The 26,452-nt window shown below is 47.9% G+C and overlaps 1 protein-coding gene across 1 annotated transcript in view; it reads left to right on the top strand.

Annotated features, from left to right (window-relative positions):
* Positions 1-2,266: 2,266 nt before the first annotated feature.
* The window catches only part of MYO15B (myosin XVB), an 80,477-nt gene continuing 56,291 nt past the window's right edge, over positions 2,267-26,452 (top strand). Inside the window, exons 1-15 of the mRNA XM_067547779.1 lie at positions 2,267-5,587; positions 5,670-5,731; positions 7,702-7,765; positions 9,382-9,491; positions 10,625-10,699; positions 13,875-13,971; positions 15,183-15,286; positions 17,193-17,256; positions 19,087-19,200; positions 21,045-21,206; positions 21,569-21,682; positions 23,105-23,163; positions 23,263-23,386; positions 25,401-25,496; positions 26,091-26,222. Coding sequence (XP_067403880.1) covers positions 2,267-5,587; positions 5,670-5,731; positions 7,702-7,765; positions 9,382-9,491; positions 10,625-10,699; positions 13,875-13,971; positions 15,183-15,286; positions 17,193-17,256; positions 19,087-19,200; positions 21,045-21,206; positions 21,569-21,682; positions 23,105-23,163; positions 23,263-23,386; positions 25,401-25,496; positions 26,091-26,222 — 4,698 coding nt within the window. The remainder of the gene's footprint in view (positions 5,588-5,669; positions 5,732-7,701; positions 7,766-9,381; positions 9,492-10,624; positions 10,700-13,874; positions 13,972-15,182; positions 15,287-17,192; positions 17,257-19,086; positions 19,201-21,044; positions 21,207-21,568; positions 21,683-23,104; positions 23,164-23,262; positions 23,387-25,400; positions 25,497-26,090; positions 26,223-26,452) is intronic.

Raw genomic sequence — 26,452 nt, forward strand, 5'->3', positions numbered from 1 at the left:
TAGTTATGTGTTAGAGATGTGCCTGAATTGAAACAATCCCTTTATATCTTTATAATGAACCGAACCAAAATATTGGGTCTAAGTGCCCCTGAATTTTGAGGTATTCTTAATCTTCATCCAGACCCAAGTGGCATTGCATTGGGGTATCCACAGCACGTGCTGGATTTTATTTGCCTTCCAAACAGTATCCAACCTAGCAGTAATGCACAAACCCAACTATCTGTACTGCAAAGCAATGGTTTACAGTTTGCATAGATGTGATACAGACTTTACAATAAGCACTCCCAAGAACCGAATACTAACATTTATCCCAGGCTAAGGATTTAGGGCCCAATCCTGCTGCCACTAAGAGCAGTGGCTTTAGGCCATAAACATCAGCGCCTGAAGAACAAGGTAAATGGGATGAGTGTTAAATGAGGAGAGAATGGAAAGAGCCCAGGCAATGAAAAGGTGAGTGTTAACTATGGTAAGTTGGTTTAGCCACAGGACGTTGGGTCTGTACGGTGCTACATATGTGCTAAGTGCTGTTTTTACAGCTAATGGCATCCACAGACTACCTGGAAAAATCAGGTTTAAAGGTTGTTTCTACAGCTCAGGGCCTGCATTGCTGTCTGTATAATCCACTTCCCCCTATTTAATAATAATGCCTTCTGGGCAGCAGTTTGCACGAGGTCAGAGCTGGAGCCTGGGGGAAGATCACCTCCCCATATGTAGGGAATTGTTTTGCAATGAAGGAGAGAGCTGAGTTACTGGAGTGCGAAAAGCATACACAATCAAACCACACACAGTGCCCACCCTGACCACTCTGCTCATTGTTTTGAATTCTGCTGTGCTGCTCTGCAGTCCAGCTACACGGGCCTCCACCCTTTCCCTGTCAAAGCCCCAGGAAGCTTTGAAATTGCTCAGCGTGGAGAGCTCACACAGCTGCTGGCCAGCAGAGCAGACGCAATCCTGCCTGGACTACAGGGGAGAAGGGTGGATCATTCTCCTGGCCTGTGGGGAGCTGAGGGTGAGGCTGTGGGAGACCTGGTCTGAGGGAATCAGTCCTGCTTGGGCTGCTGCTGGAGGAGAGACTCCTGATGTGCTGTGCAGAGGAAGGCAGAGGCTGATGTCAGCCCTTCCCCTCACTGGTGTACGAGTCTCCACTGAACTGAGGGGACAGGGGGACAACAGTTGTCTGTGCACCAACTTCTGCCTCAAGATTGGTTGCTTCCCGCTGCTGTCTTAACTTAAGGAGACAGCATGTGGACACACTGTCCCCCAGCACACGCTCTGTCTGTCTCTCACTCACTCACACACACACACATGCACAATCACTCCCTGTCGTACGCTCTCTGCCCCCCTCCACTCACACACTTCTGTGGGTTTCTTGTGTCTGTGTTCAGCAGTGTCAGCCTGGCTGACCGGGCAGTTGAGAAGTGACTGTCAATCTCGTAGGGCGCCCTGGAAACAATGAGATTCAGAAACCATCATGTGACGCTGCGCCTGCCCCACGAGGCTTCGCAAACCCTTCCCAAAGCACTCTGCCTGCAGTTGCATAGTGGGACGGCTACCCACAGTGCACTGCTCCCCGTGTCGGTGCAAGAGCTGGTAGTGTGAATGCACTGCACGGACACAAGGAGCATAGTGAGGACATGCAACAGCGGTTTAACTACAGCAGTGGCTGTATATCGGCATAACTTGTGTCGACACAACTCTGTAGTGTGGACAAGGCCTTAGTCTGCAGAACACAAGCAATTAATTAATTGAGGCTTCCGGAGCAGTGGATGGATTCGATTAGCCAAGCTGCCTTCCTGCTGGGCTGAACATTAACAGTCCCGTTTCCCTCTATAGCTTTAGTCATAACATGAAGCTACCTCTAAGCTTTGTCAATCATGCAAAATGACCAGGCCTACATGTGGACTAGACCTTGAAGCTGAAAATTGTTGCAGTTGTCTGTAAGAGGTGGGGTTAAGGAAAAGAAGTCTCTGCCCCAAATCTGAGGAGGTTTAATGAGAAAACCAAATAGAGGATGCACTGAGTGATTTAAACTGGCACAGGGCACTCATGACTCTGGCTCCTCAGCAGTATGGGTGTGGTTCATCAGTCTCTTAGTCGTGTGAGTAAATTCTGTAGCAGTCATGTTGTTATGGTTGTGCAGGATCCAGCCTCTTCACTTGCCTACTTGTATCAGCAGCCGTTGCAAAGCTACACAGTAGAAACAGTGTGTGTTTCCTTTTGTAGGTGAACATCAATAAACGACGATGCACTGCTGAATATTGGCATAATGGCACCCTCCAGATCTAAGACGCGGGACAAAGCTGCCGGGGGAAAGAAAGATGGTAAGGAAAAAGCTACCAGCTGTGAGAAAAAGAGCCCCCCTCAGGATCCCATGGTCCAAGGTATGAGACTAAGGAAAGAAAAGGGCAATGCCCAAGCTGTATCTGAAGAATCCTCTTCTGAAAAAGAGACTGTTCCTGTAGTCACCTCTGTACAGAGCACGTCGAAGAGCCAGAGAGAGGCAAGGATTAAGGGCGGCAAAGAGTGTGGCTGCAAAAAGCAAGCAAAAGGGAAGAGAATTTCCAAGGGCAAGGACAAAAGAGAAGCTGGTTCTGGCGGAAAACATGGAGAACAATTAATGTCCAAAGAGAAGAAAAAAGCAAGAGGCTCCAAGGAACAGGATATGAAATCAGGCCCAGGAAACAAGGCCAGTGTTTGCAATGAGGTGAAGGCCACTGAAGACAGAAAGAAATGTGCTTTTAAAAGGAAGTGCCGAGAGCACCTGAGTGTGAGTGAAATTGCCACTGAGACTGAGTCTGTAAAGTCCTTTACTGTGGAAAGTACTGAGGGCTCCTTTCAGAAACGCGATTCGCGTCAGAAAGATAGCCGGGTCAGTGCTGAGAAGAAATACAATAAGAAGCATGACTCCAAAGCAACCACCCTCAGAAAGTTGGATTCCCAGTTCCAGGGCAGCCTGGAGCATAGATCTAAGACAGTGAAGTGTGAGGTTGATAGACACAAGCAGGAACCAGTTAGAAAATCAGCCAGGACTATTTCCAGTGCAAGTGAGGAAGGAAAGATCCTGAAAAGCTCAGAAGATGTATCTTGTTTTGGCCCTGGAGATGAAGCCAATCATAGTCAAGCAACAAGAAGGAGAGAGACTGGTGATGACAACAGCCAAATCAGCGAAGACCAGAGAAACTCTTTGGAAGAAGAACTTTCTAATGAGGAAAAAGCTACATTGGAAAATTGGCTTCCATCCAAAGGGAAAGGCTGCCGAGAGCTTCGTAATGGAAGTTACAAAGCAACCAGTGAAAGTGAAGGAGAACAGGAGACGACGGACAAAAGACAAGAATCTGAAGATGAAGAAACTGTCTCTGAAGAGTCTGAGGCGGATGGGAAAATGAAGGCGCAGGGTAAAGTCTCTAAGCAAAGAAAATCTACTCTAAGTGATGATGGTGAGGAAGATGAAAATGCAGGGGCTTCAGAGGATGAAGTCAAAAGCTCAGTGACGGGAGAAAATGAGAGTGAGGAAGAAGAACAGGAAGATCTATTGGAAAAGGACAACGGTGAAGAAATGTCTGAAGAGGAGCAAGCTAAATCTGAAAGCGATGAGGATGAGAAGAATGGTGGTGAAGAAACAGATAACGACAAGCTAGAGAGCCCAAGAAGGAAACAGCTACCTAGCACTGTCAAAGCGAAGCTTCTTAACACGGGTTTGAACAAAGTCCCTCCAGGAAACAGCTGGGAAGGGAATGTGAATGAGGGCAGCAGCACAGCAAGAGAGAGCCCTGCATGGTCCACGCAGCCAACACTAAAAAGGAAATCCCAGAAGCCTGCGACGACAAAGCCAGGTGAAGAGTTAGAACATGTACATCAGGGTAGTTCTTCCTCAGACAGCAACAGGAGGGTGAATTCAGTGGTTGTGCTTGCAAAGAAGTGCAGTGCTCTCACTTTGCAATCCCAAATTCTCCTGAGTCTGAAAAACAATCCTAAAGATGCCCAGGCCAAACTGTGGGCAAGTGGTAAAGAAAGTCCTCTTCAGAAGACAGCAGAAACTAGCTCTGACCTGGAGAAAGGTCAAAAGGTGCCTTCTAAAAGCAGTGCCACAAAAACCTATGAGGCATTTAAGGAATCCAGCCTAGCTAAGGATCGTGGAGAGCCAAAATTAAGTCTCTCCACTGTTTCAAATTCCTCCTCCTCCAGTACTAAAAACCTGTCTGTTGATAAGCAGCATCTTGGCAGGAGAAAGAAGATTGGGAAAGTAATTGGAAAGGTCAAACTGGCTTCATGTCAGAGTCTAGCAGTAAAAGGAGAGAGAGCAGAGGAGAAAGTGGTTGAAGCTGTGCCTGCTGAAAAAGAGCAGGTTCTGCAGCAAAAGGGCATCAAGTCCCTGCACACCCTTTCAGCTTTCAGAAAAGTAACTGGCTGGCTCAGCCAAAAGCCTCCCAAGGAAGTAAGTCTGAAAGATCGTTTTTTGAGCGTGGCGCGTGCAGTTGGTATCTCAGGCTGGCTTCTGAAGACGTTTGGGAAGAGGAGCAGTAAACCATTCAGATTCAGAAGAAGAATGACAATCAGGATTGTTAGCACTACTGGGCTAATCAATAGACATGGCAGAACCTCCCCTGGCCCAGTGGGAGAACACAGAAAGAGGGAGTTGAATAGCAAAAGCTCTTCTCCGCCATTGTTAGAATGGGATCATACTGGTCCTGAAGTGGCAGAGGAACTGGAAGAAGCCAAGCTGGCCTCATGCAATTCTCCCCTCAATGAAGCTAGCTCCTCTGTGCAATTGCTAAATCTGGATGGATGTGCTAAGGAGAAGAACAATGTCGCTGATGCCAAATTCGCAGTAGTGTTCCCCAGGGTCCATTGCATGGTGAAATCAAGAGAGGTTTCTCCTGGGAATGGTGAATCACAGCCACCATCAACAGATGTATCCAGCAGGAAAGCAGTGATGTCTGTGCAGCCGGGCTTCAAATTCAAACGTGACCTCCCCAAGGAGCAAGTCTGTCAGAGGATCAGTCGGGGGCTTGCCCACAGTGAAGAAATTGATCCCTCAATGCCAGGTGATTCAAGTCAAGCAAAATGCATTGCAACCCAGTACGGAGTGACTAGGCTTTTGAGCTCCTCATCCCAAGTGATCAGGACATCAGAGGGGAAAGATATATCCAAATCCCAACTCCTCACAAAGGGGCAAAGAGGACAGTCAGCACACCAAACCTCTAAACCCTCCCTCTTCCCAGAGGAGGCTGGAAACGATCAGTATGAGCAGAGCTTCCTTCTACATGAAGAAGGTTCAGATGTTCCGATGGCCTCTTACCTTGCGGGAGATGTTGACAAAGAGGTTGCAAATCCCATCCAGCGTGCTGGGTCTGAAGCCACCGCCCAGCTGCAGTGGGCTCAGCGGCGCACTCTAGGGTGTGATCCTACTGCATGGCTGAACTCTGAAACGCTGCTCCCGCGACTCACCATTGAGAACCTCAGCAAATGGGCCATGTATAAGCACCAGGATCTGGTCGAGACCCACAGGCCGAACACATTGAGAAAGAAGTGGGAGGCCGAAGAGGTCACTGAGGATATCCTGGAGATGGATGTGACTTGGAAACGGGTATGTTCTGCTATAGCCACATAAGTTTTGGGGTGGTGTCAACCTGCATGCAATTCATAGCCGTTTCTCCTATGCATTTCAGGTGTACATGGGTGAACACCATTTGGTGAAACTTGAGGAGGTTGAAGATCTGTCCAGACTGGAGTAAGTATGTCAAATTGTTAGCAGGAAGTGGCAGGGGGCTTATTTATTACCCATCGAAGGCATTGTTGGCTAAGCAGCAGAAAGTAAATTGTAGAACATCAGCTAGATCTCTAAAAAATGGGGTGACGTTGGTGCTCCTGACCATGAGGAACTGATGGCCCTTTGTTAAGCCAGATGAAGGGCTGAATTATGCTATTTAGGCCCAGGCCTGCATTGGAGTGGGTGGGGAATTGCACTGCTGTAAAGGGAATCATGGCAGCGTTGTACAGTCCCTCCCCCAACTCCCTTGTGCATAGGCAGAGTACACCTTGCGCCCTGAATCTCCAGGGAGGAACTCCAGAGAATAAGGGCTATCAGACTCCCTTGGAGGTGCAGACAGGGAGTCCCATTTACACTGTAAGAAGTGCCCCATCCTGAAATGGTTATCAAGAATCAGTCCATTTTACAGATGGGAAAACTGAGGCCAAGAGAGCTGAAGTGACTTCCCCAGTATCAGACTGAGAGTGAATGGTAGAGGTGGGAATAGCGTTCCCTGACTCCTTGCTCTAACTGCTAGACCCCTATCTGGTAAAATAGCTGGAAACAAGGAACATACTGTTCTTGTGAGATGTATGTGGTGGAAAAGGAGAATCTGTGGGATGAGACAGTGTCTATTAAATGGCCTAATCCAGAGTCTTTCAAACTTTTTAGGCTGCGTACCCCTTTCCAAATAATGTAGTCTACCACATATCCCCATCTGCGATAAGCAGAGGTGATGCGTGAGGGGTCACGTGCTCCCCCCAGGTTTCCGCCTTCCATTTATCAACAGCATCTAGAGGTTTTCAAACTGTGGGGTGCGCTCCCCTAGCAGGGTGTGGAGGAACGTTTGGTGGGGAGGAAGGAGGGAACGGCAATGCCAGACCACTCGGGCCATCCCCCCATGCCTGGGCTCAGGGAGAGAGTGCCACCTCCACCCTGACTCACCTTAGTGGGCCACCCAGCCTGTCTGAGTTGGGGCGAGGCACAACCAAAAATTGTAGCTCAAAGGGGGCGGAGGGCTGGGAGATACAATTTTTGGTTGCACCCTCCTAACTCAGACAGGCTGAGTGGCCTGCTAAGGTGCGTCAGAGGGTGGAGGTGGCGCTCCCTCCCTGAGCCCCACCGCACAGGGCTAGCCCCCCAAATGTTCCTCCATGTCCCCTTAGCAGGGCAAACCCCACGGTTTGAAAGCCTCTGTACTCAATGAAACGTGTTGTCTGCTATTACAGAATTGTTCTTGAGTAGCCCCTGACAGAACTCCTGTACCCCTAGGGGAACGCCTACCCCAGTTTGAGAACCGCTGGCCTAATCCTACTCAGACTGAAATGAATGGCAAACCTCCCACTGACCAGCTGTAGCAGACTCAGGCTCAACATCTCTAACACTTCTTGTGTCACTGGTTGGTTATCCTCGCTGCCACAGGAATGCCCAGGGCAGTTGCCCTCACAAGCCCTGGCAAGCTTTAGCACTGCTAAAACCAGTAGTAACTCATGAAATCCACATGGTTGTGTAGCAGAATTAAGGCTGATATCCTCTAGGTCGCAGACAGTAGGAGCTAGCACAATCACGCAGGCATGGACAGGTCAAACAGTCCTTCTGTTGGGGGCAGTGTTCTCTCTCTCTCTCATATACACTTGCCCAGGTGCAATCCTGAGTGCACGGGTGGGTGATCAGGGCAGTCACTCTGGGCACCAACCTCTGGGGGCACCAAATGGAGGTGGGTTATTTTTTTGTCTTTGCTCATCTGTTCAGGGTGCTGGAAACATTTCCACCCTGGGGAACAAAACAGCTCGGGCTGGCCCTGCTTGAGCCTGCCATATTCTGGGCCAACCACAGAAAATCAACGAAGCTGTGTCTGTTCACCATCTCGCAGCATTCCTCAGCCAACAGACTAATACGTGACTGAGGTCCTTGGATGAAGTTGCCTGACGGCTCACTTCTTGTCTTTCTAGGGAGGTCTGCGAGAGCTCAGTCCTTCTGTGTCTGAAGAAGAGATTCCATCGCAATTTCATTTACGTATGGCTGTTGGGTTTTTTAATTCTTATTTGTGCGGGACAAGGAATCTGAGGGTGGGTTTTCCCTGGCTCCATCCAGCCCTAGCAGAGTACAGTCCACAGGGTCCTAACGTTTCCCAGTAGTGATAAGATATTGGCGTCGCAGGATTTTCACCTGCTGTATCTGTCCAGCACGGAACATCTCTTGCTTCTTGTGTACCCCCTCCCCAAACCTCTATTACTCCTCTCTAACCCCCTCCCCAAACCTCACAGAATAATTGTACCTGCTCCCACTGTGGTCAGCATGGCTAGTCTTAAAGTTAGCCTCTAGGAGATGACACAGAGGCAAGTTGGACTGTCCCTCCTCTCCCCACAAGCAGTGTTTCAGCCAGCACAGGATGCATGTAACTGAGGCACCAAATGAACCTAGGTAACGGATCTGATTCTATCACAGCATCTCCCCATAGCTGCATTGTAGTTATTAATCCCTGTACCAATTGCCATCGCTCTACACACACCCAATAATAGAAAAGCACAGGGGTGGGTGGGTGTGGGTGTGTTTCTGTTGTATGAAATCCAGACAGGAGAGTGCAGAGTGAATGTGGTTGTGGTTAGATAAGTGACTATGTGAAACTGGCACAACACATCTGTTCATTGTATGTCTTTCACACAAGACACATCTGTTCATTTTTTCTGGCAAAGATAAGACCTTACTCCTGTTAGCCTAGCTCAGCCAATGCAGCTACAGGGAGGAGAGTGAACTGGAGTCTGCTCTGCTTTGCCCATTAGCAGCACAACTGGGGGCTCTGATTGCAGAATCTTTATAGCTGCTAAGGAGGCAGAAGCCATCTGGGTTTGCTGATCCCCCAGTGGGGTGTCTGCAAGGCTGAAGCCAGAGAAACCGTCTTGCCACTGGTAAATGAAGTCAGTAAGTGGACAGAGAAACGTAGAACCTAACAATGTTGTTGTCATACAGTCACTTTTCAGGGTAGTCACTCCTTAGCCCAGGAATCTCACTCCATTGTGCTTTGGTATTGTAACCTATTTGGCACAGGCATTTACCATCTGCTCTAAGACCCTGTGAATGGCTAGGCACAATGGGGTGAGAGAGGAAGAGAGAGAATGATCATTGCCTTGAACCCAGAACTGGGACAGTGTGAAAAGTTTGTGATGCAGCCTAGAAAGCCTTGAGTTTCCCTTGACTTTGAGTGTTCTTTGAACATCTGGCTCTAGTTTCAGGCTCAGCTAAATTAGAGGGGAACACATCCATTGAATGCCAATTGGGACTTACGGTTTTGACCTCAAGCTATGCCGAACTTGTTGGCTGTGGCCAGGTTTCACTTTGATCCTGAAAGTCCAAATAGCGCTCAGAGGGAGTGTGTGGCTCTGAAGAACATGTCCCTCAGATTAGCAAAGCCCCTTTGCCAATCAAAACAGTCCAGCTCAGCTCTGCCCAGAATGACTTTGGCTTCCAGGAATTTAAATCAAACCCTTTAATTTTCCTTTAAAACTGATTTATTTTTTGTTTTGGTTACGCAATATGTATCTGAGGCCTTCCAGTTGATGCTGGATCCCATCCAGAAATCTCTAAACATCCACTGGATATAATAAAACCAAACTCTGTTTTCCCTCTTCTAGACCTACATTGGGCAAATCTTGATCTCTGTGAATCTTTTCAAACCCCTCGGTCTCTACTTGGAAGAGGTGATGACCCAATACCAGCAGGGGACACTCTCCAAAAATGCACCGTATGTATGCTTGTTTCTTCACAACTAAGTCTGTTCATTATTCTTAACCTGCAGAGTTCTGTGTTGTCCCTGGGCTCCCAAGACCATTTCAATTGGCCAAAGGTCATCTCTGAAGTAGGACTGGTACAGGACGAAGTGTATGGTACATCCAGCACAGCAGTGCTTGAATGGCACTCAGATATTGTTGTCTCAGATGCCATATGCCATGTTTTATTGGCTAACAATTCCCACCTGAGGAGCAAAAGTGGGCCCAATGCAAACACGACTGAACTTCGGAAAAGCTTGGTTTGAGACCTGAGCTGTGCCATTGAGCTCATCTCTTCTAAGGAGAGAGATACTGAGGACCTCACTTCAGAGTCTGTAACCCTAATAGACCCTCTCTCTTCCCCTGGCAGTAGCACTTTGAGGAGTTAGGATGCCAGAGACTGAAACAAGAAAAGTTTCTTGAAATCTGCCCTGGACTGACAAATGTCCTTCCCTGTGTAGCACTATAATGATACTCCGTACTTACATATCCAGGCATTGCCTGGCTCAGCTGAGCCACAATGTTGAGAATTACTTCTTCACATCCAGCCAGGCTTGAGGGTGTTTAGCCCATTCTAGTGATAAGATCCAGCTGCAGTATTTGGTTCTGCATCCAGTTCGGAGACACCAAAGTTCAGGGATCCTCAGATAAAACACTGGTTTAAGAGTTGGTCCAAAACTCACTGAAGTTAATGGGAAAGCTCCCCTTGATTTCAGTAGGTTTTTTGTCAGGTCTTTACTGCAGATGCTTTTGTCTAGTTGCTGAATCCAGCCACTATAACAACTTCCCTCTTCCCGTTTTTCCTTCAGCTCAAGTTTCCTTCCTTCCTTCCTTCCTTCCTTCCTTGCTCAGATCAAGTATAAATGACACGGTGTTTAAAAAAAGCTGCTGGCTGCAGGTGCCTTAGTTACAGTAGAGCTGCAGCAGTGAGAGATTTGCCCTCCCATACCCAGCTGTACATAGGCTGCCCTGGCTCCTGGATCTGGGATTCTGTTACAGGCCCACCTCCAGTGCATTCAGTCACTAACCAATCCCGTGGTGCTGTGTTTGTGCAGGCAGCAAATCTGGGTCAAAGTAACAAATGGGAATTTCTTTCCTGTGCATCTAGACACATCTTTGCCATTGCAGAAATGGCCTACACTCTCTCCCAGACTTCAATGCAAGAGCAGTGCATCGTCATCAGGTAAGAAATGAGGACACTCCTTCCCGGGATATTGTGTGGGGCTGAGATTCCTCCTCTTCTTCCAAGCTTCTTCCCCATTGCAACAACTATTCCAGAGGATTGAGAAGTAGCACACGTTGTATGCATATTTTAACAATACTTTTGGGGTGATCTAGGGAATTATAGATGAGTAAGCCTTACATCTGTGCCTGGTAATATGCTTGAATCTATAAAAGCAGAACACCAGGAAGATCATAATATAAGCTTTGACCGGACAGATTCTGCAGAGGAAAATCATGCCTCAGTAATCAGTTAGAATTCTTTGAACGTGTCAGTAAAGTCATGGATGAAGGACAACTTGTTGACATTTAGACTTCCAAAAAGCCTTCCACAAGGTTCCACACAAGAGGCTCCTAAAGAAGCTAAGAAGTCGTGTGTGAGAGGCAAAGTATTGTCATGGATCAAAAACTGGCTGGGATACAGAAAACAAAGAGTAAGATTAAATGGTCCGTTTTTCATCATGGCACAAAGTTAACCATGGGGACTTCAAGGTTCTATAGTAGTCCTGTGTTTTTTAATGTGTTTATTAATGATCTGGAAAGGAGGTTGAGTTGGGAAATAGCAAAATCTGCAGCTGTCAGTGTCACACTTCGGGGGTGCATCCAGCCCCGGTACCACAGAGCAGTGGCCACTGAGACAGCTGGCCAGCAGCCAGCCCAGGGCCACCAAAACAGTTGATTGGCAGCCAGACTCAGGGCCGCCAGAGCAGCAGCCTCCAGCCCGTTGGATCAGTCTGCCTAGGGCAGGAGCAGCAGTGGTCAGCTCCTGCTTCTGGAGCAGCTGCAAGCCCCAGCAGCTCTGTTTTCCACCCTCCCCCAGAGTATTTTTACTAAAAATCAGGGAAAGTTGTGGGCTTCCGTGAATTTTTGTTTGTCGACTTTGATCTATCCCTGACTTTTACTAAAAATACCCGTGACAGAATCTTAACCGTAAACATAAGTTAAGTGATGCCAAATACAAGAAATAAAGTTAGAAAGAGAGACAGGCAAATAAAAATGAAGATTCACATCTAAAACTCTAGCAGGGGACAGGGTTTATTCAAGATGTTTTTTTCTCACCTATATTCAGTTCTCAGAAACTTCACCACCCCACTTGGTTAAAGGACCCATCTTTCTCAGCTTGGAATAGCACTGGCCCCTTGCGTCTGTCTAGCGATGGATGCCAGAGATGGCTTCTGACCTTGCTTATATCTTCCAAAGTTCAACAACCTAGTTTCATAAGGCAGGATGACCACATGCTGTTCTTCCCTTCCTGTGGACTTTCCCACCCCTTGCTGATTTCTATGTAAATGGTGCTTCTACTATTTTTTGATCTTGCTTAAATTTAATTGGAAACAGGTAGATAGCTGCCTTCCCTCCTGTCTGGGAGGGAATCTGTTTCTCCCTGTTTGGCCATAGACTTTAAAGCATAATATAATTAAATATCCATATTTTCTCATAACGTGTTAATAAATACATTTCACGATGATATTAATCACCAGTGTGCCATTAGCTTTCATAAAAGACCTCAGCTATGCACTTTTATAGTACTTTTGATAGTAATATTGTATATGATCACTTGATTCAATTGCTTATGACTTGAGGTTCAGGCCCCCCTCACCCCCACCTTTGTAGACCAGTAAATCCTTGCAGTGTATTATCTGGATACTATGTGCAGTACTACTTAGCCCATCTCAGAAAGTACATTACAGAAAGGTCCGGGGGGAAGCTTCAGAGAAATTGACAAGAACAATCAGTTGCCTGGAAACACTCTCCCATGAAGAGAGACTGGAAAGATTGGGATTGTTACCTTAGATAGGAGATGAATAAGAGGGGACATAAGTCTGTGAAATAATAAATGGTCTGGAGAAGGTAGATTGGGAGCTTGTGTTCTCACAGCACAAGAACAAGGGAACTTCCAGAGACATTAAATGGCGGAAAGTTCAAAACCAGTAAAATGAAACACTTTTCTCCCACGATGTGTAATTTAAACTATGGGATTTATTGCCTCAGGAAGTAATTATGGCTCAGAATTTAGCAAGAATCAGACGGGGATGGACACTAATATGTATGCTGAGAATATCCAGAGTGGTTATAACTAATGATATCACTGGAAGGGATGTTAAACCTCATGCTTCAGGGATTAAGCCAATCTCTTAACCAGGAGACTGGGATGAGACCTAATTTGGGAAGAAGATTATTCGCCCTCTGCCTACCATGGGTTCTTACACCTTTCTCTGAAGAATTTGGTGTTGGCCGCTGTCAGACAGATGAACCTTGCATCTGACCCGGTCTGGCAGTTCCTATGTTCTTAACAAACAGTCTTGCCCTCTTGGGGCATCTGTAGGTGCCTCTGAGCATGTGGGTGAGCTGCCCACTCCCAATGGGCTATGCAGGATGAAGTTTTGTCAGGGTCACTTTTGAAGCAGTCGCCCCAGCGTGCAGCACTTCCTGGAGTGATGTTGCCATGTTGATTGTGGCTGATTGGTTGCCATTGCAAATATGTTGCTGCTGGGAAAAAAAATGCTGTTTGTTGTGGTATTTCACACAACAGGGCTCACTCACCACATAGAAGAGGTTAGTCCTGTCTGGGCAGATAAAACAGAATGACATAAAATTGTGCTGGCTGGCTCTGTGGCATGCGTGACATCCATAAAAGGGTTAATATGTAAAACCAGCAGCTTTCAAAAGTTGCTTGTTAACAATGTCCTGCCTTCAGAGTATGACCAGTCAATGACAGTTTTGTTTTTATGATATAAGGCGTTTATCTTGTGTTTCTTTGGTCACATGTGGTGTCACTCTGTCTCGTGCAGGGAAGCTGTGTGAATGGAGAGCTGGAAAAAGCTGACTTCCCTTCCACAGCTTGCTCATGTAGTTTGAACTTAGCAGCTCATCAATAGGCCTGAGCTGATTTTCCCATGGTTTGAGGTGGGAAGGGAAGTGGGTTGGCTCTTGATCTGGGGTTTTTGCTTGGGCCCATTTTTCTAACTTGCTGCCAGACTTTTAATCAAAATGGGCTAGATCCTCAGTTGCTGTAAATCATTGTCTTTGGTAGAGCGATGCTGACTCACAGCAGGTGAAGAGCTTGCCTCATTACTCTAGGCACAGAAAGTCCGATCCTTGTATCTGTCTTTAATCCTTAGCCCTTTCTCCCTCAGTGGACACAGTGGTTCAGGTAAAACAGAAGCTGCCAAAGCAATCCTGCAGTACCTGACCACCTTATACCAGAGACAAGACAGCCCTGGGATCAGGCAGGTAAGGGATGGCTAATGTTTCCATCTACTGTGTTGTGTGGATGGTCCGGTTGCGTAATGCCCTATAGGAAGGTGGACAGATACTATGGTGACGAGCACAATATAAGAAACTGGATAGCCTAGCATGGGATAGACTGGGTCGCTATGGATTAGCTAACATCAAGCTGACCAGGACTGAAAGACAAAAGCAAAGCAGGGGCTCACACCATTCATGTCCATTCTTAGCTGGATGTGGAGACTGGGTGAGTGTCTGGGACTTGAGTGAGGCTGCCCATGTCCACTGTGAGGTTGAGCACGGGGCCACACGCTTCAGCCCCTGTGTCTTTTCAAAAGCAGCTGATCCAGCTGTTCAAGGCCAATATATCTGCCAGCTAAGATCTGGGGCGCCAGACACCGGCTAAGGCCTGCTCGAACCAGATGGGGGGTGTTAGTGAGAGAGAACCTTCTCTAGCTTCACTTTGCCTGTGTGTGAGCAGTAGCTATAGAAGGATAGTTACACTGATTACATGACCCGATATGGGATTCAGATCACGTGGGTCCAGACCCACAGGATTGGAGTTTGAAAGGAGCCTGGGTCCCAGTGATGTTCATGGGGCTTAGGTGCCTTTGAAAACCTCTCTGAGTGTATAAGGGCTCCAAGTGAATTCACTGCTCTCGGTACACAGCTTGAGAACCCAAAGCCCATTATTCACAGAGCAGGCAGTGCTAGAAGCAGCACAAGCTTCCCCATGCTACACATCCCCTCTGACTTGGAAGGTCCGTCTGTAAGGCCAAGAAGGTTTCAGGGACCTGTTCCGCCTTCTGAGCCATCTCTCTACCGAGATCGCCAGCAAAGGGCCCAGTTACGACAGGGATGGTTTTTGTGAAGCGGGCTCCTGCCTATTAGGAACTTAGCAACTGGAAAGCAACTTATTTCACACTTAGGTCACTGGGCAGCAGCGAGGTGGGAACAGCCATCAGTCAGCTCCAGCCTGGGTTTGAGTCCAGCTGGCAACCTAGCACTAGCGGCCTGTATCTTGTTACTGTTCCCCTGAGCTGTAGCCCCAGGCTGGAGGTTGGATACACCTGGGGTCTCGGGTCATATCTTTTAGTCCAATGTCCTTTGTTATATGTTTGTATGGTACCTGGCACAGTGAGGCCCTGGTCTCTGGGCACTGACACAGTGTTATCTGGTTGTATAATATAATGTCTTGTCTCCTCCCCCTCTCCCAGCCCTGTGACGTACTGCCCATCCTGGAGAGCTTTGGGAATGCAAAAACCATCCACAACGACAACTCGAGCCGTTTTGGGAAGTTTCTGCACGTCCACCTGAGAGAGTGAGTGAGTCAAAGGGCTCTGCCCTGAGCCAGCAGGGCAGCAAGGCACTCTGGGCAAGGTGGGAGGAGAATGAGCCGGGCAGGCCCAGGAACAGCTAATCTGCTGGGAAGTGTTGTGTTGTGTTGTGCTGTGCAGGGGGTTAGGTAACAACTGTCCTCCCTCCCCCCCACTTCTTATTGGGGGGGTGTGTCAGCTTGCATCCCTGGGTTTGCTTTTGAGTTTTGTCTACAAAAGAACACACACAACCTGCCAGATTTCCCTGATTGAAACCGCCAAGCCCCCATCTACTGTGCTATCATTATTACAGTAGAACTTAGAGGTCCCAGCTGAGGTTAGGAGTTCATTGTGCTAGGCGCTGTACATACACTTAGGGAGAGAGAGTCCCTGTCCCAAAGAGCTTACACACTAGAGACAGACAAAAGGAGGGAGGAGAAACAGAAGCATACAGAGATTAACAGACTTGCCAGGGTCACACAGCAGATCAATAGCAGCGTGAGACCCCAGGTCTCCTGATTCCCAGTTCAGTGCCCTACCTGCTGGACTTCTGTCTGCTTCAAAGTGACAATTTGCCATGTTTGAGACCAGTTACAACACCGTAGAAGCCGGTGAGGTTCTAACATTGTTCAGGCCTCTCTACACTGAGCCATCTTAACGGTGGTGCTGTATCGTAGTACAGCTAGATCTACACTAAGGGTGTGTCTACACCACAATTGGGACAGCATGTGTGTACACACTCACTCTAGCTTCAGTCCAGCTAGCTCAATAACAATAGCAGAGTAGCTGCAATAGCACAGGTGGCGGCGGCAGAAGCATGACTTAACTGGGCTCAGTAGTAGCCACCAGGTTTAGGTGGCTTACCATGCCTCCACTGCCACTACTCATGCTATTGCAGCTACACTGCCATTGATATTTCCGCTAGCACGAGTTAGCTAGAGTACGTACGTGTACATGAGCAGCAGAGTCACACCCCTAGTTCGCAGCGTAGAGGTAGCTTTTGTGTTACCGGGCTCTGGCATGGCTGCAGCTAAGCAGTTCAGCATGCCTATAGAACAGCACTTTCCCCAGCGCAATGTGTGGTGTCTACACCTACCGTGCTGCTCAGCCATGTTTGTGTCACTGCGTTCCAGAGACTGCTCCCACCGTTGCACTGCATCTGGGTAGCTGCAGTAACCCTCCTCCTCAGATTGGTGGTGGGAGCAAGGAAAGAATCAACTTAGTAGCTATTACTTTGACATGGCAAAAGTTTTACTAATTCAGGGTCTTATGTTCAAAGCATCCCTGAAACATAACTCCTGTATAATGTTTAGGTCTTTCCCAAACTCCAGGCCCAACAGCACGTTGTTGTTGCGATTGCACGTAGGAGCTGGAGTCAGGGATCAGAGACCTCACTCTGCTAGGTGCTGTACAAATGCAGGAGAAAAAGATGGTCTTTGCCCCATAAAGCTTACAATCTAAGTATAAAACGAGACCACAGGTGGCTGTAGACAGACGAGGGAAAGAAGGAAACAGTGAGCACAGATGTGTGGAGAAGGGTTAGGGAACGTGCCCAGGTACACCTTGGACCATTTTGGGGATCATTCAGTGGGGATCTTTTTGGTTTGCTGTGTATAGAGAAGGGGGATACAAGCACCTCTGCATTTTGAGAGGTTGTTCACAATCCAAACCTGGATCCAGATGCATATTCTAGAGCTGGCTCCTTTCTCCCTAACGGGGCTGTTCCAAGATCCCAGCTTGGAAAACCCTTAAACCTCTAAACTTTTTAGATGATGGGCTTTGAAATTCACATCCAAGATTCTCATCTTGGATTTGTATCTCTAAGTGAGAACTCCGTCTGCCTGGCGCTCTATAGCAAAGTCCTCTCTCACGGAATCCCTCTCTCTCTCTCTCCCTCCCACACACCCACAGTGGGGTCGTGGTGGGTACGTCCATCTCCCAGTACCTTCTGGAAAAGTCCCGCATTGTGTTTCAGGTAAGAACCAACCTCCCCAGACAGGTCATAGTATCTGCATGTCTAGGCTGTGTTTGTGTGCTAGGGTCTATGTTAATTACCAAGGTGGGGCACAAGTGCCAGGAGTCCCTGCAGCTTCTCTAGTCAGATGGCAAGAGGCAGGCCCTCAGTCCTAGTGGAAGGTAGCAGTTACGTGTGTCAGCTACATGGGCTCGAGCTAGTGTGGGCACGTGTTGAGCTTTTCCTGTGTCTACAGCCCCTCCTATGGCGGAGCCCTCTAGCCATGACGCTGCTACCCTGCAGCACTTCCTGCTGGGCCAGTCCCTGCGCAGATGCTGCCAGCTGTGATGAGCAGTGCGGTGCTTCTGTGAAATGGACAGATGTCCATCAGGGCCTAGGTTCAGATACTATCAAGCTCATTGCCTTAGAACATAAGTGCCCAGGGGTGAAGGACGAACCCAGATGGCTCTGCCCCCGTTCTCCAGCCAAGCTCCTGGTTTTTTTTTTCTGTAGTAAGATAGATCACAGGCCTCACAAACACTTCACTCAGCTGCAGTGTGTTTTCAGTGACCAACCATTTATAGCATATTTGGAGAACTTTCAGCATCTTCTCAGTAAACCCAGATCTCATGAGATGATTTTAAACGACTGACTCGATTAAACCCATCATTACCATTACCAAACAATTTCTAGAACTGCGGTAAAGACATTCTCTCTCTGCTGCTGTCTGTTTGACATGTGCTCTGCACAGTGCATAATGCATTAATCCCATAACTACTGTTTCTTATTTCTCTAGTGACATATTAGTGCAGTAACTGAAAGGGTTTGCAATATAGTATGTAAGTAACTCACAGCTGAGTGTATTACAGGTCCCTCTCTGTGTCAATCCCCAGAGGATATGAGGAATTAGAGCGGCCAGCCACGGCTCTTTAACTCAAGCTGTAGCAGCTCATGGTTTTTAGATCTTCAAGTCCCCAGTTCACTTCCTGGTGTGTTGGCCATGGTGGCAGCAACCTATATGCACATGGGCTAAGCTAAAGTCCATTTAAACTGCTGTATTCCTACTGGGCAGCATAACATTGTTGCAAGTAATGTTCTGGCATGCACCCGTGTTGAGTTAAACTGCATTGGTGACAGTGTTGGGAACAAGAGTAGCTCCAGAAAGATGTCTGGTAAAAGTGTTTTTCTATCATTCTTTGGAAAGCTTTTTTTCTGTGTTTTCTCTCCCCGGAGAAATGCATGATTAGTAATAAATTCTTCACTTGAGTATATTTTTCCTTAGATGAAGATACAAGGACAAAGTGTGTCCTGGCTTAATGTCGGTAACCCCTTTGGGCCAAATCCACAGTGGGTGTGTGACAGGGTAGCTCCACTGACATACATGAAATCACACTGACTTACACCAGCTGAAACTCTCCTACTGAAGTTAACAGGCAAAATTTGTCTCAGTGTCTCCAGATTTGCACTAGGGATTGGAGAATCCAGTATAGCTAAATAAGAGCTCCCCCTATCGGCAACAGCTTGAACTGCACTTCTTAAAGTTTATTAAAAGTTCCATTATTTTAGCCCACCTGCTCTGCGCGGGTATTCAAGGGCTAGCAGTGAGATCCCTGTGAAGGAGAATGTTCTCGTTTGTGGTGTCTCTATCCTGGCTGCAGGAGGCACTGGATGGAAACTGCGAGTGAGCCAGTTCTTTTGCAGTCCCCAGCCTGGCTTTCCAGAGCCCAGAGGTTCACGTGGGTTCCACACTTTGGGGGGATTTGTCGGATTAAGTTTTGACTTCCCTTTGTTCTGATCAATGGGGTGGTGGACCGGAGCGCTTGGCCAACAGTGTGAGCTATCTCCTTTCAGGCCCATGGTGAGAGGAGCTACCATGTGTTTTATGAGCTGCTGGCGGGGCTGCCCGCAGAGCAGAAAGAGCAGCTTTACCTGCACGAAGCAGAGACTTACTTTTACCTGAATCAGGTGAGTGAGGGGGTGGGGCGAACTGCTCCAGCAGGTGATGAAGTGACATGTTTGAACCAGCCCTTTCATCTCTGATCAGCCTGGTGCTGGGGACTCTACAGGAAACAGGTCAGATGAATGTGCTCCATGCTTCCCTCCTGGATTTCCCATCCCGGTGGTGGCACAGGGTTATGTTTTGGATCTTGGTTGCCCTCTGCACTGTCTGGGCCCCTTTTGCTCTTCACCAAAGGAACGTGTGTCTTCCTGTTTGGAGTGTTTTGATCCCTGTCACTTCTTCTTCCTCTCCCACCATTCAGGTTCTCTTGACTCTTGGAAACAGCCCTGTTACTGGGACTCTTTTTTTAATATGGGCCATCCAAACATGCTGGTCTTATGGCTCCACCTATCTGAGAAAACAGCTTTCTAAAATGGGGTTCACTTGCTTTTGCCTGGGCCTTCAGTCTTCTGTAGGCTAAAAAAGGATCAGGGGAGATGTAGACTGGATCAAGGGAGCCTCTCTTTACCCTGAGCCAAAATACACTAAGAACCTGAATAAACTGAAGGCAGGAAATTTAGAAGCAATAAAAGACATTGCTGATTAAGGGCTTTGTCTACATGGGGAAATTGACCAGCATAGCTATAGCAAAGTAATTATTCTGAAATAGAATACTTTTACTAAATACTACAATAAATACTTGTATTCAGAGCATCCCCACAGAGGAGTTAGTGGCACAGCTGAAGTGAAGTAATTATTCTGCTACAGCTATGCTGGTCAGTTTCCCTGCATGTAGACCAGCCCTTACACAACTCTGACATTCAGTCCTAGCCTCCTCCATAATTAGATGAGTATCAGGAAAAATGGTTCAGACCCCCGCAGGGGGAAGAGAAGCTTTCGCATTGGGAAACTCAACACAATCCTTATTTACCACCCTATCTCCTGGCCTTTTGTGGGTTTTATTTATAGTTTCCCCAGCTATGTTTCTGACTAGGCAGGGCCATTGGAGATGTCTCCCTCAGGATCCCAACTGGTCCTCCTGCTCTGGCTCAGCCTGCTGGCATGTCCGGTGCTGAATTTGTGACATCAACCTGACTTCCATGGGATTTATTAATTAGTTAAACACCTGCAGTGTGCCTGATGCCATTCAGATAATGCAGTGATGGGTGCCAGTAAATGACCCCAGGTAGCTAATGCACACAGATAAAGAGAGAGCCTGCCCCAAAGAGCTTAAAGCCTGAAAGACTGGACACACTGGGTAAATACAAGGGCCCTCGCCATCTGATGGTCCCATCAAAAATTGGGGCCAAGCATAGCTAGTATAAGCAGTCAGTTGGGTCCCCCCACCACTTCCTACCTTTAGTCAAAGTATGAGTTCCCTCTAGTGACATTAGGTTGCAGGGCACCAAGACTGCAGGGCAGGTTCCAGCTGGAGAAAGATTCGGATCGAAGGCAGAAGGCTGCTGCTGCTCAGATACAAACATCAGCCATAGCAGTAGCTGGGGGTGGGGTGTGGGGGGTTGGAAATGGACATCAGTGCAAATTCCTGTCAGCAGCACTGTTTCCTTGTGTCATGTTTGCCCGGGTGTGGAATACGCTGAGTCAGAGAGGGAGAGCTCCTAGCTGGAGTGAGGTCCAGTCTAATACTCTAGGCCTGAATACCCCAAGGCCTGTGGGGGGTTCAAAATTTCAGGCATGCATGTTTCTGAAATGGGCTCTCTCCTTCCGATGGGCCCAACCCAACCCCCTGAGCTTGGAAACGCGGATCTGAGCTGTACAATCCTGGGAGGTGACGTTGGAGCCAGAGGCAGGCTGTGTCTGGAGTGAAAGGGCCACGGCTCTAATCACAGGCTCTCGTTCGGTCTCTCAGGGTAGAGCATGCGACCTCCCAGGGAAGCAGGACGATCAGGATTTTGTGGTCTTGGTGCAAGCTCTGCAGGTGATTGGCCTCTCAGATGATCAGCTGACCTCCATCTGGGCAGTGCTGGCTGCCCTCCTGCAGTTGGGGAACATCTGTTTCACCTCCTGTGAGGTATGTTAACACCTGGCCAGTCTGGCTGTAACTAATATTGAACAGTTCAGCAGTCTCATGTGGGGGGCTCAGTTCATTAGTCTCAGTTGCACGTGGTCATCTAGAGCCCATCCCCCTCCCTCAAGACTGCTGCAAATACCAAGGGAAATGGAGGGCAGAACCCAGATGCCTGGGCTGCCAAGGGATCATTAGAGCCTGAAGATTGATCTACAAGCCAAAGGCAAGACACTGGTGTTTCACCCACTGCCTGATCCGCCCCTGTGCAGTGGGATGAGTCCAGTTCTCTGCAGAAGGGTGCTGGTTAAGACTGGGACTCTGTATCCAGGACAAGCTTAGACCCATTCTTCTACCCCATGATCTAGAAAGAATCCTTTGGCCTTGCAGCCATCCCCAGTGACACGGAAATCCGGATTGTGGCCAATTTGCTGCATGTCTCGGCAGATCTCCTCCAAAGCGCTGTCACTCACCGAGTCACTGTGAGTACCGCATGGCCCCTTCAGCCTGTCCCTATCGGCCTGAATGACTTCAGTGTCGCAGTTGCCTTGTGTAGAGAGAGTGCCTCTGCCCCAGCCCAGTGCTCTTTCTGCAGAGGGATCTGAGCAGCGTGTCTGCTGGCAGCTGCTTTACTGTGTGATGCAAGGAAGGTCGCAGCTGAAGAGCCAGGCCTCCTCCTATCTAGGTGAGCACAGAGGTGCTGCTCCTCCTCATTCTCAGGAGCAGACTGTGCAAGGGTGCACTTTCCTCCTCCTGCACCCATGCAGACATGAGCAGCTCGTGTGTTCCCATTGGGTGCAATCCCGAGTTGCCATGGATTGAGAATGGGATGTCACACTGAAATAGATTGCACCACTGGTCAGACTAAATTATGCTGCAAAAAGGCCGTTTGTTAAAGAGTTCATGCTTGTGCCCATAGTTATAATCTGGGGGGAGCTGGCATCCATAAAACAATATTTAATTATCATCAAAATCCAAACCTTCCAATTTGAGAGAGTTTTTTTCCCAAGAGATTCCTGCATTTCCCACCCCCTACAGTTAAATCACATCATAGATTGAGTCAAGAGCTTGACCAAAGGGGTAACTCTCACGCGGTCTCTGAAGTGCATTGAACCCAGGGTCTGGCAATATGCTGGATGGAGAGGGCTCCCAAAGGGGTAGGTCCATGGATGAGAATGCCTTGGCACCAGCCCTGGAGGGTTTAAACTCTGGGAGTTGACAGCAAGAGCAATCTACGGGAAAGTGACCCCTGCAGTGGGTCATAGAGGGAGACTTGATGGGTTTGATTCTTATTTACACTAAGGCCCCTTTCTGTCACTCTGGCAGTGTAAAGAGACCTTGAAGTGGGCATAAATTACATCTACACCCACGGTAAGACCTCTTTTATATTGCTAGAGATGCATAACTGTGCCATTGTACAAATTATGTCTACATTGCTGGGGCTGCGTTGGGCTCCACGGATCAATGCAGTGAGATTGACTGAGTGGGCAGTGGAGACCCACACAATCGATCCGGGAAGCGTTGTCTGGCCGACACAGTAAATCCACCCCCCTGAAAAGAGTAATGCTGCATTGACCGGAGGGCGTTTCCTGTCAACACAGCGCAGTGTGGACGCTGCGGTAAGGGAACGTTAGTAGGTCAACAGAAGCTATGCAGATTTCAGTACGTAGCTTGTGTATCTCCCGTCGATGCCACTGGCAGTGTAAACCAGGCCTGATATCTCTGGTTGCTGACTCCCAGACCCCTAAGGGACCTTATTAATAAAGTTCTATTCTAACTTTCAGATTATCAAAGGAATTTCCCAGGCCAAGAGCTTTGTTAGATTGTATCAATTACTTATGGGTTTCCAGACAAAAATATTTCCGATCAGCCTTATATAACAAATAATGCCTCTTTCTGTCCAGGTGACGTCTTACGATCGTATATTCACCCCTTTGTCTATAGAAAGTGCCATTGATGCCAGGTAATGTCCAATGCCTTTGTCTCTTTGTCTTGGTTTAGTGAGATAAGCCCCAATGTGCTGTCTTCATGGTAACTTGCTTTGCTCCTCTCTCCCACCAAGGGATGCCATTGCCAAGGCTCTGTATTCCCTGCTTTTTGACTGGCTTCTGGTGGAGATCAATGAGTGGCTAGCCGCCTGGCGGATGGACAGCACTGTGGGCATTGTCGACATATATGGCTTTGAGGTCATTTTCTGGTTATGTTGTACGATCTTGGAGCTATTGAAAGGGATGCTTGGGCTGCTAGTTCATTTCTTAAGATGGAAGGGGAGGTCATAGGTGTTTGCTGTGCGGAGACGGTGTCCCCCAAAGTGTGGGATCCTGTGTATTTGAAATGCCTGTAAAGTGCACCCTGTGTACTTTCAGTGCTATAAAAATAATGAGACCCAGGGCTAGCTTAGCACTGGGTGGGTGTGTGCGTTCATGTGTGCGCGTGTGTAGATGGCCAAGCCACTGTGGGAGTAAATCAGAACAAACCCAGGTCTCTATCCAAAACTTGAACTGAATCCAAACTGCACCTCTCTTCCGGTTTCTACCAAGTCATGACCGTACCCGGCACGTCACAACACACAAACTGTATTAAATATAGATCAACAGCATAGCCGTCAAGAGAGTGCTGTGGTTGAAAGACAAAGAAAGTTGTGTGTGGCTGTTAGAGACACACTAATTCAAACCCAGTGTTTAGGTTCTGGTTAAAGAAGGTCTTTCAGAATCTAGAAGCAATAGAAATGTTTCCACCACTGTTTATTCTTAAATAAATTCCTATGAAAATAGTTTGGATTTAATTCTTCCCCAGCAGCCCCAACCCTGCCATGTTGTGCTAGTGTAGGGGACTTGGAGAATGAAACTTGCCAGACCACTTTCATTGTCCAAGGCCAGAGAAACGCCAAAAGTAAACAAGCAGCACAAATGGTGAAAAATGCACTTGATTTAAAAACAGAATAAAATTCAGTTTTAATCATCTTGGGTGTTCCTAGTAGCATAAGTAGGACACTTGTTTCTTGAACGTGATTTTTTACCTGACAGTGCCCCTTCAGCCCTGGGTGGTCTGATGAAATCGAAACTCTGTTGGGTTAACACTCTATTTTTAAAAAAAAATTTGATTTCCATGTGCCTCTTTGTTTCCTGCTCTCATGCCATTCCCAACTGGAGCAAGGGCCCAACGGCCATTGAAATCAATGGGAAGACTCCCATTGATTCACTGGGCTTTGGATCAGACCCTAGAAGCAGAAACTATAATGGAAGTCTTGTGAGACTACTAATGTATTGCAGTAACACCTTGGAGCCCTGATCCAGATCTGGAGTCCCATTGTGCCAGGTGCAGTACACGCATGAAATAAAGTGACAGTCCCTGTCCCAAAGAGCTTCTCATCTGAGCTTCTCAGAGTCATGGAGTGTGGATAACATGCAGATCTGAGTATGGGTAGGAGTTATGTGGCCTGAATGGAAGTTCTGACTCTCTAGCACATTGCTCATCCATGTGCTGTGGTCGGGGTGTGCACAGGTGTGTGCATGGCTGTGCATATACAGAGGGGCGTGTACGCACGGACAAGTCTGATCTCTTTTCCCCATGCCCCTTCCTAGCTTGCTCTGCCCCTTCCTGTGTGATTTGTCCTGTGAACATAAATCAGCCCCCACTCCCACCCCGGCTGAGGGAATGGGGCAAGCCAGAAATGAGACAACGTGTCCTTCTCGGGCTAATTACCAGTGTTTGCCAACAACAGGCTGGCAGGACTCTGGGCTCAAGTTAGCAGAGGCTGTTGCTACAGCTCAACACATGCTCCAGGAGGGATTGCAGCGTAACCTCTTCACCTTGACTTTACTCCACAGTTGCTCATTTTATCCTCTCTGCCTTGCTCCCCTCATTTCCCTTCCCTGCAATGTCCCCTCTGCTTGCCATTTAGCTGATCCCTTCCTGACTCATTTCTGTCCCTGCCTCTCCCAAAAATCCTGGAACTAACATGCTGTTTGCTGCCATCCCATTGTTCACCCTGCGTGTGTCCTACCTCTTCCCTCCCCATCTCTGTCTTATCTATTAGATGGTCAGAACTTGGGGTCAGGGACTGCCTGCTACGGTTTGTTCAATGCCTAGCACAGTGGGGCCCCATTTGCGGTTGGTCCTTAGGCATCACTGTAGTAAAAAATGATAATTAATAATAACAGAAAAGAGGGAAGCATGTGTCTTTTTGTATTTCCACAGGATCTGGGGCTGAACAGCTTGGAGCAACTGTGCATCAACTTTGCCAATGAGCATCTCCAACATTTCTTCAGCCAGACAGTCGTTGCCCAGGAAGAGGTAAAATAGAGCCCTCACCAGGAGGAGGGGGATGACACACATGCAGCGAGTTGAGTCAGTCTCAGCTGGACGGTGCTCCCTAACAGGAAAGGAGGGGGTTGACTGGATCTGATCTTCTCGTCCAATAACCATGTGCTCCCACCACAGGGCAAGTCTCTGAGGTTATGTTGTTTATGACCCTTTGCTAATTCTGCAGTAAGATTGTGAGAGAGAGAGACTGCTAGACACTTCTTCATTTGACAGGACTTATAAGCAGCATAGTCTGGATCTGAGACCCTGATCACACCTGTAACATTAAAGCCTGTTCTGGCAGCTTAGTGGTAGCACTTTGCTTTGCCTCCTTGCAGGAGATCAGTGTAATTTCCAGGCTCAGTATCTCTTGCACTCCCCCTTATCTTGCTCTAGTACAGCTCTCTCCTCACAGATTAGAAAGAACATTAGCAGGCTTAGAAGCGAGTCCCATGGGCTAAATGGGGACATGCAGTGCAAGTTTCTAACAGTAATGATTAACAATTGTATCTCTCTGCTAACTCCCTGATTTCATCTCATTTCATGGCGTGTGGCGGGGTTGGCCGGATGACCTCTGACCCATAGGAGGAGTACATCCGAGAGGAGCTAGTCTGGATTCCCGTGTCCAAAATGCTCAATGAGTCATGCCTGGATCTGATTGCTGCAAAGCCCCATGGCATCTTACGCATCCTGGATGACCAGACTTCATTGGCTCAGGTTAAGAACCCATCAAGGCTGTCAACCATGCCTGGTACAGCAAGTCAGGTGGGAAGTAGGTCAATGGGTTTTGGAGAAAGGTCACTTGGGACTAGTAAATCCTGATTTCCATGCCAGCTCTACATTGTTGTTCAATATTTGTATTGCATTCAGGCTCTTGAAGAGTTTATATGATGATCTCCTTCCCCCATCCATCGTGGGTTGTCAGTGGGGATTGAACCTCAGATCTC

The sequence above is a fragment of the Emydura macquarii genome, unplaced genomic scaffold (genome assembly GCF_026122565.2).
Source record: "Emydura macquarii macquarii isolate MOO-44397 ecotype Brisbane River unplaced genomic scaffold, CSIRO-AGI_Emac_v2 contig_1230, whole genome shotgun sequence".
Taxonomy (NCBI): domain Eukaryota; kingdom Metazoa; phylum Chordata; order Testudines; family Chelidae; genus Emydura; species Emydura macquarii.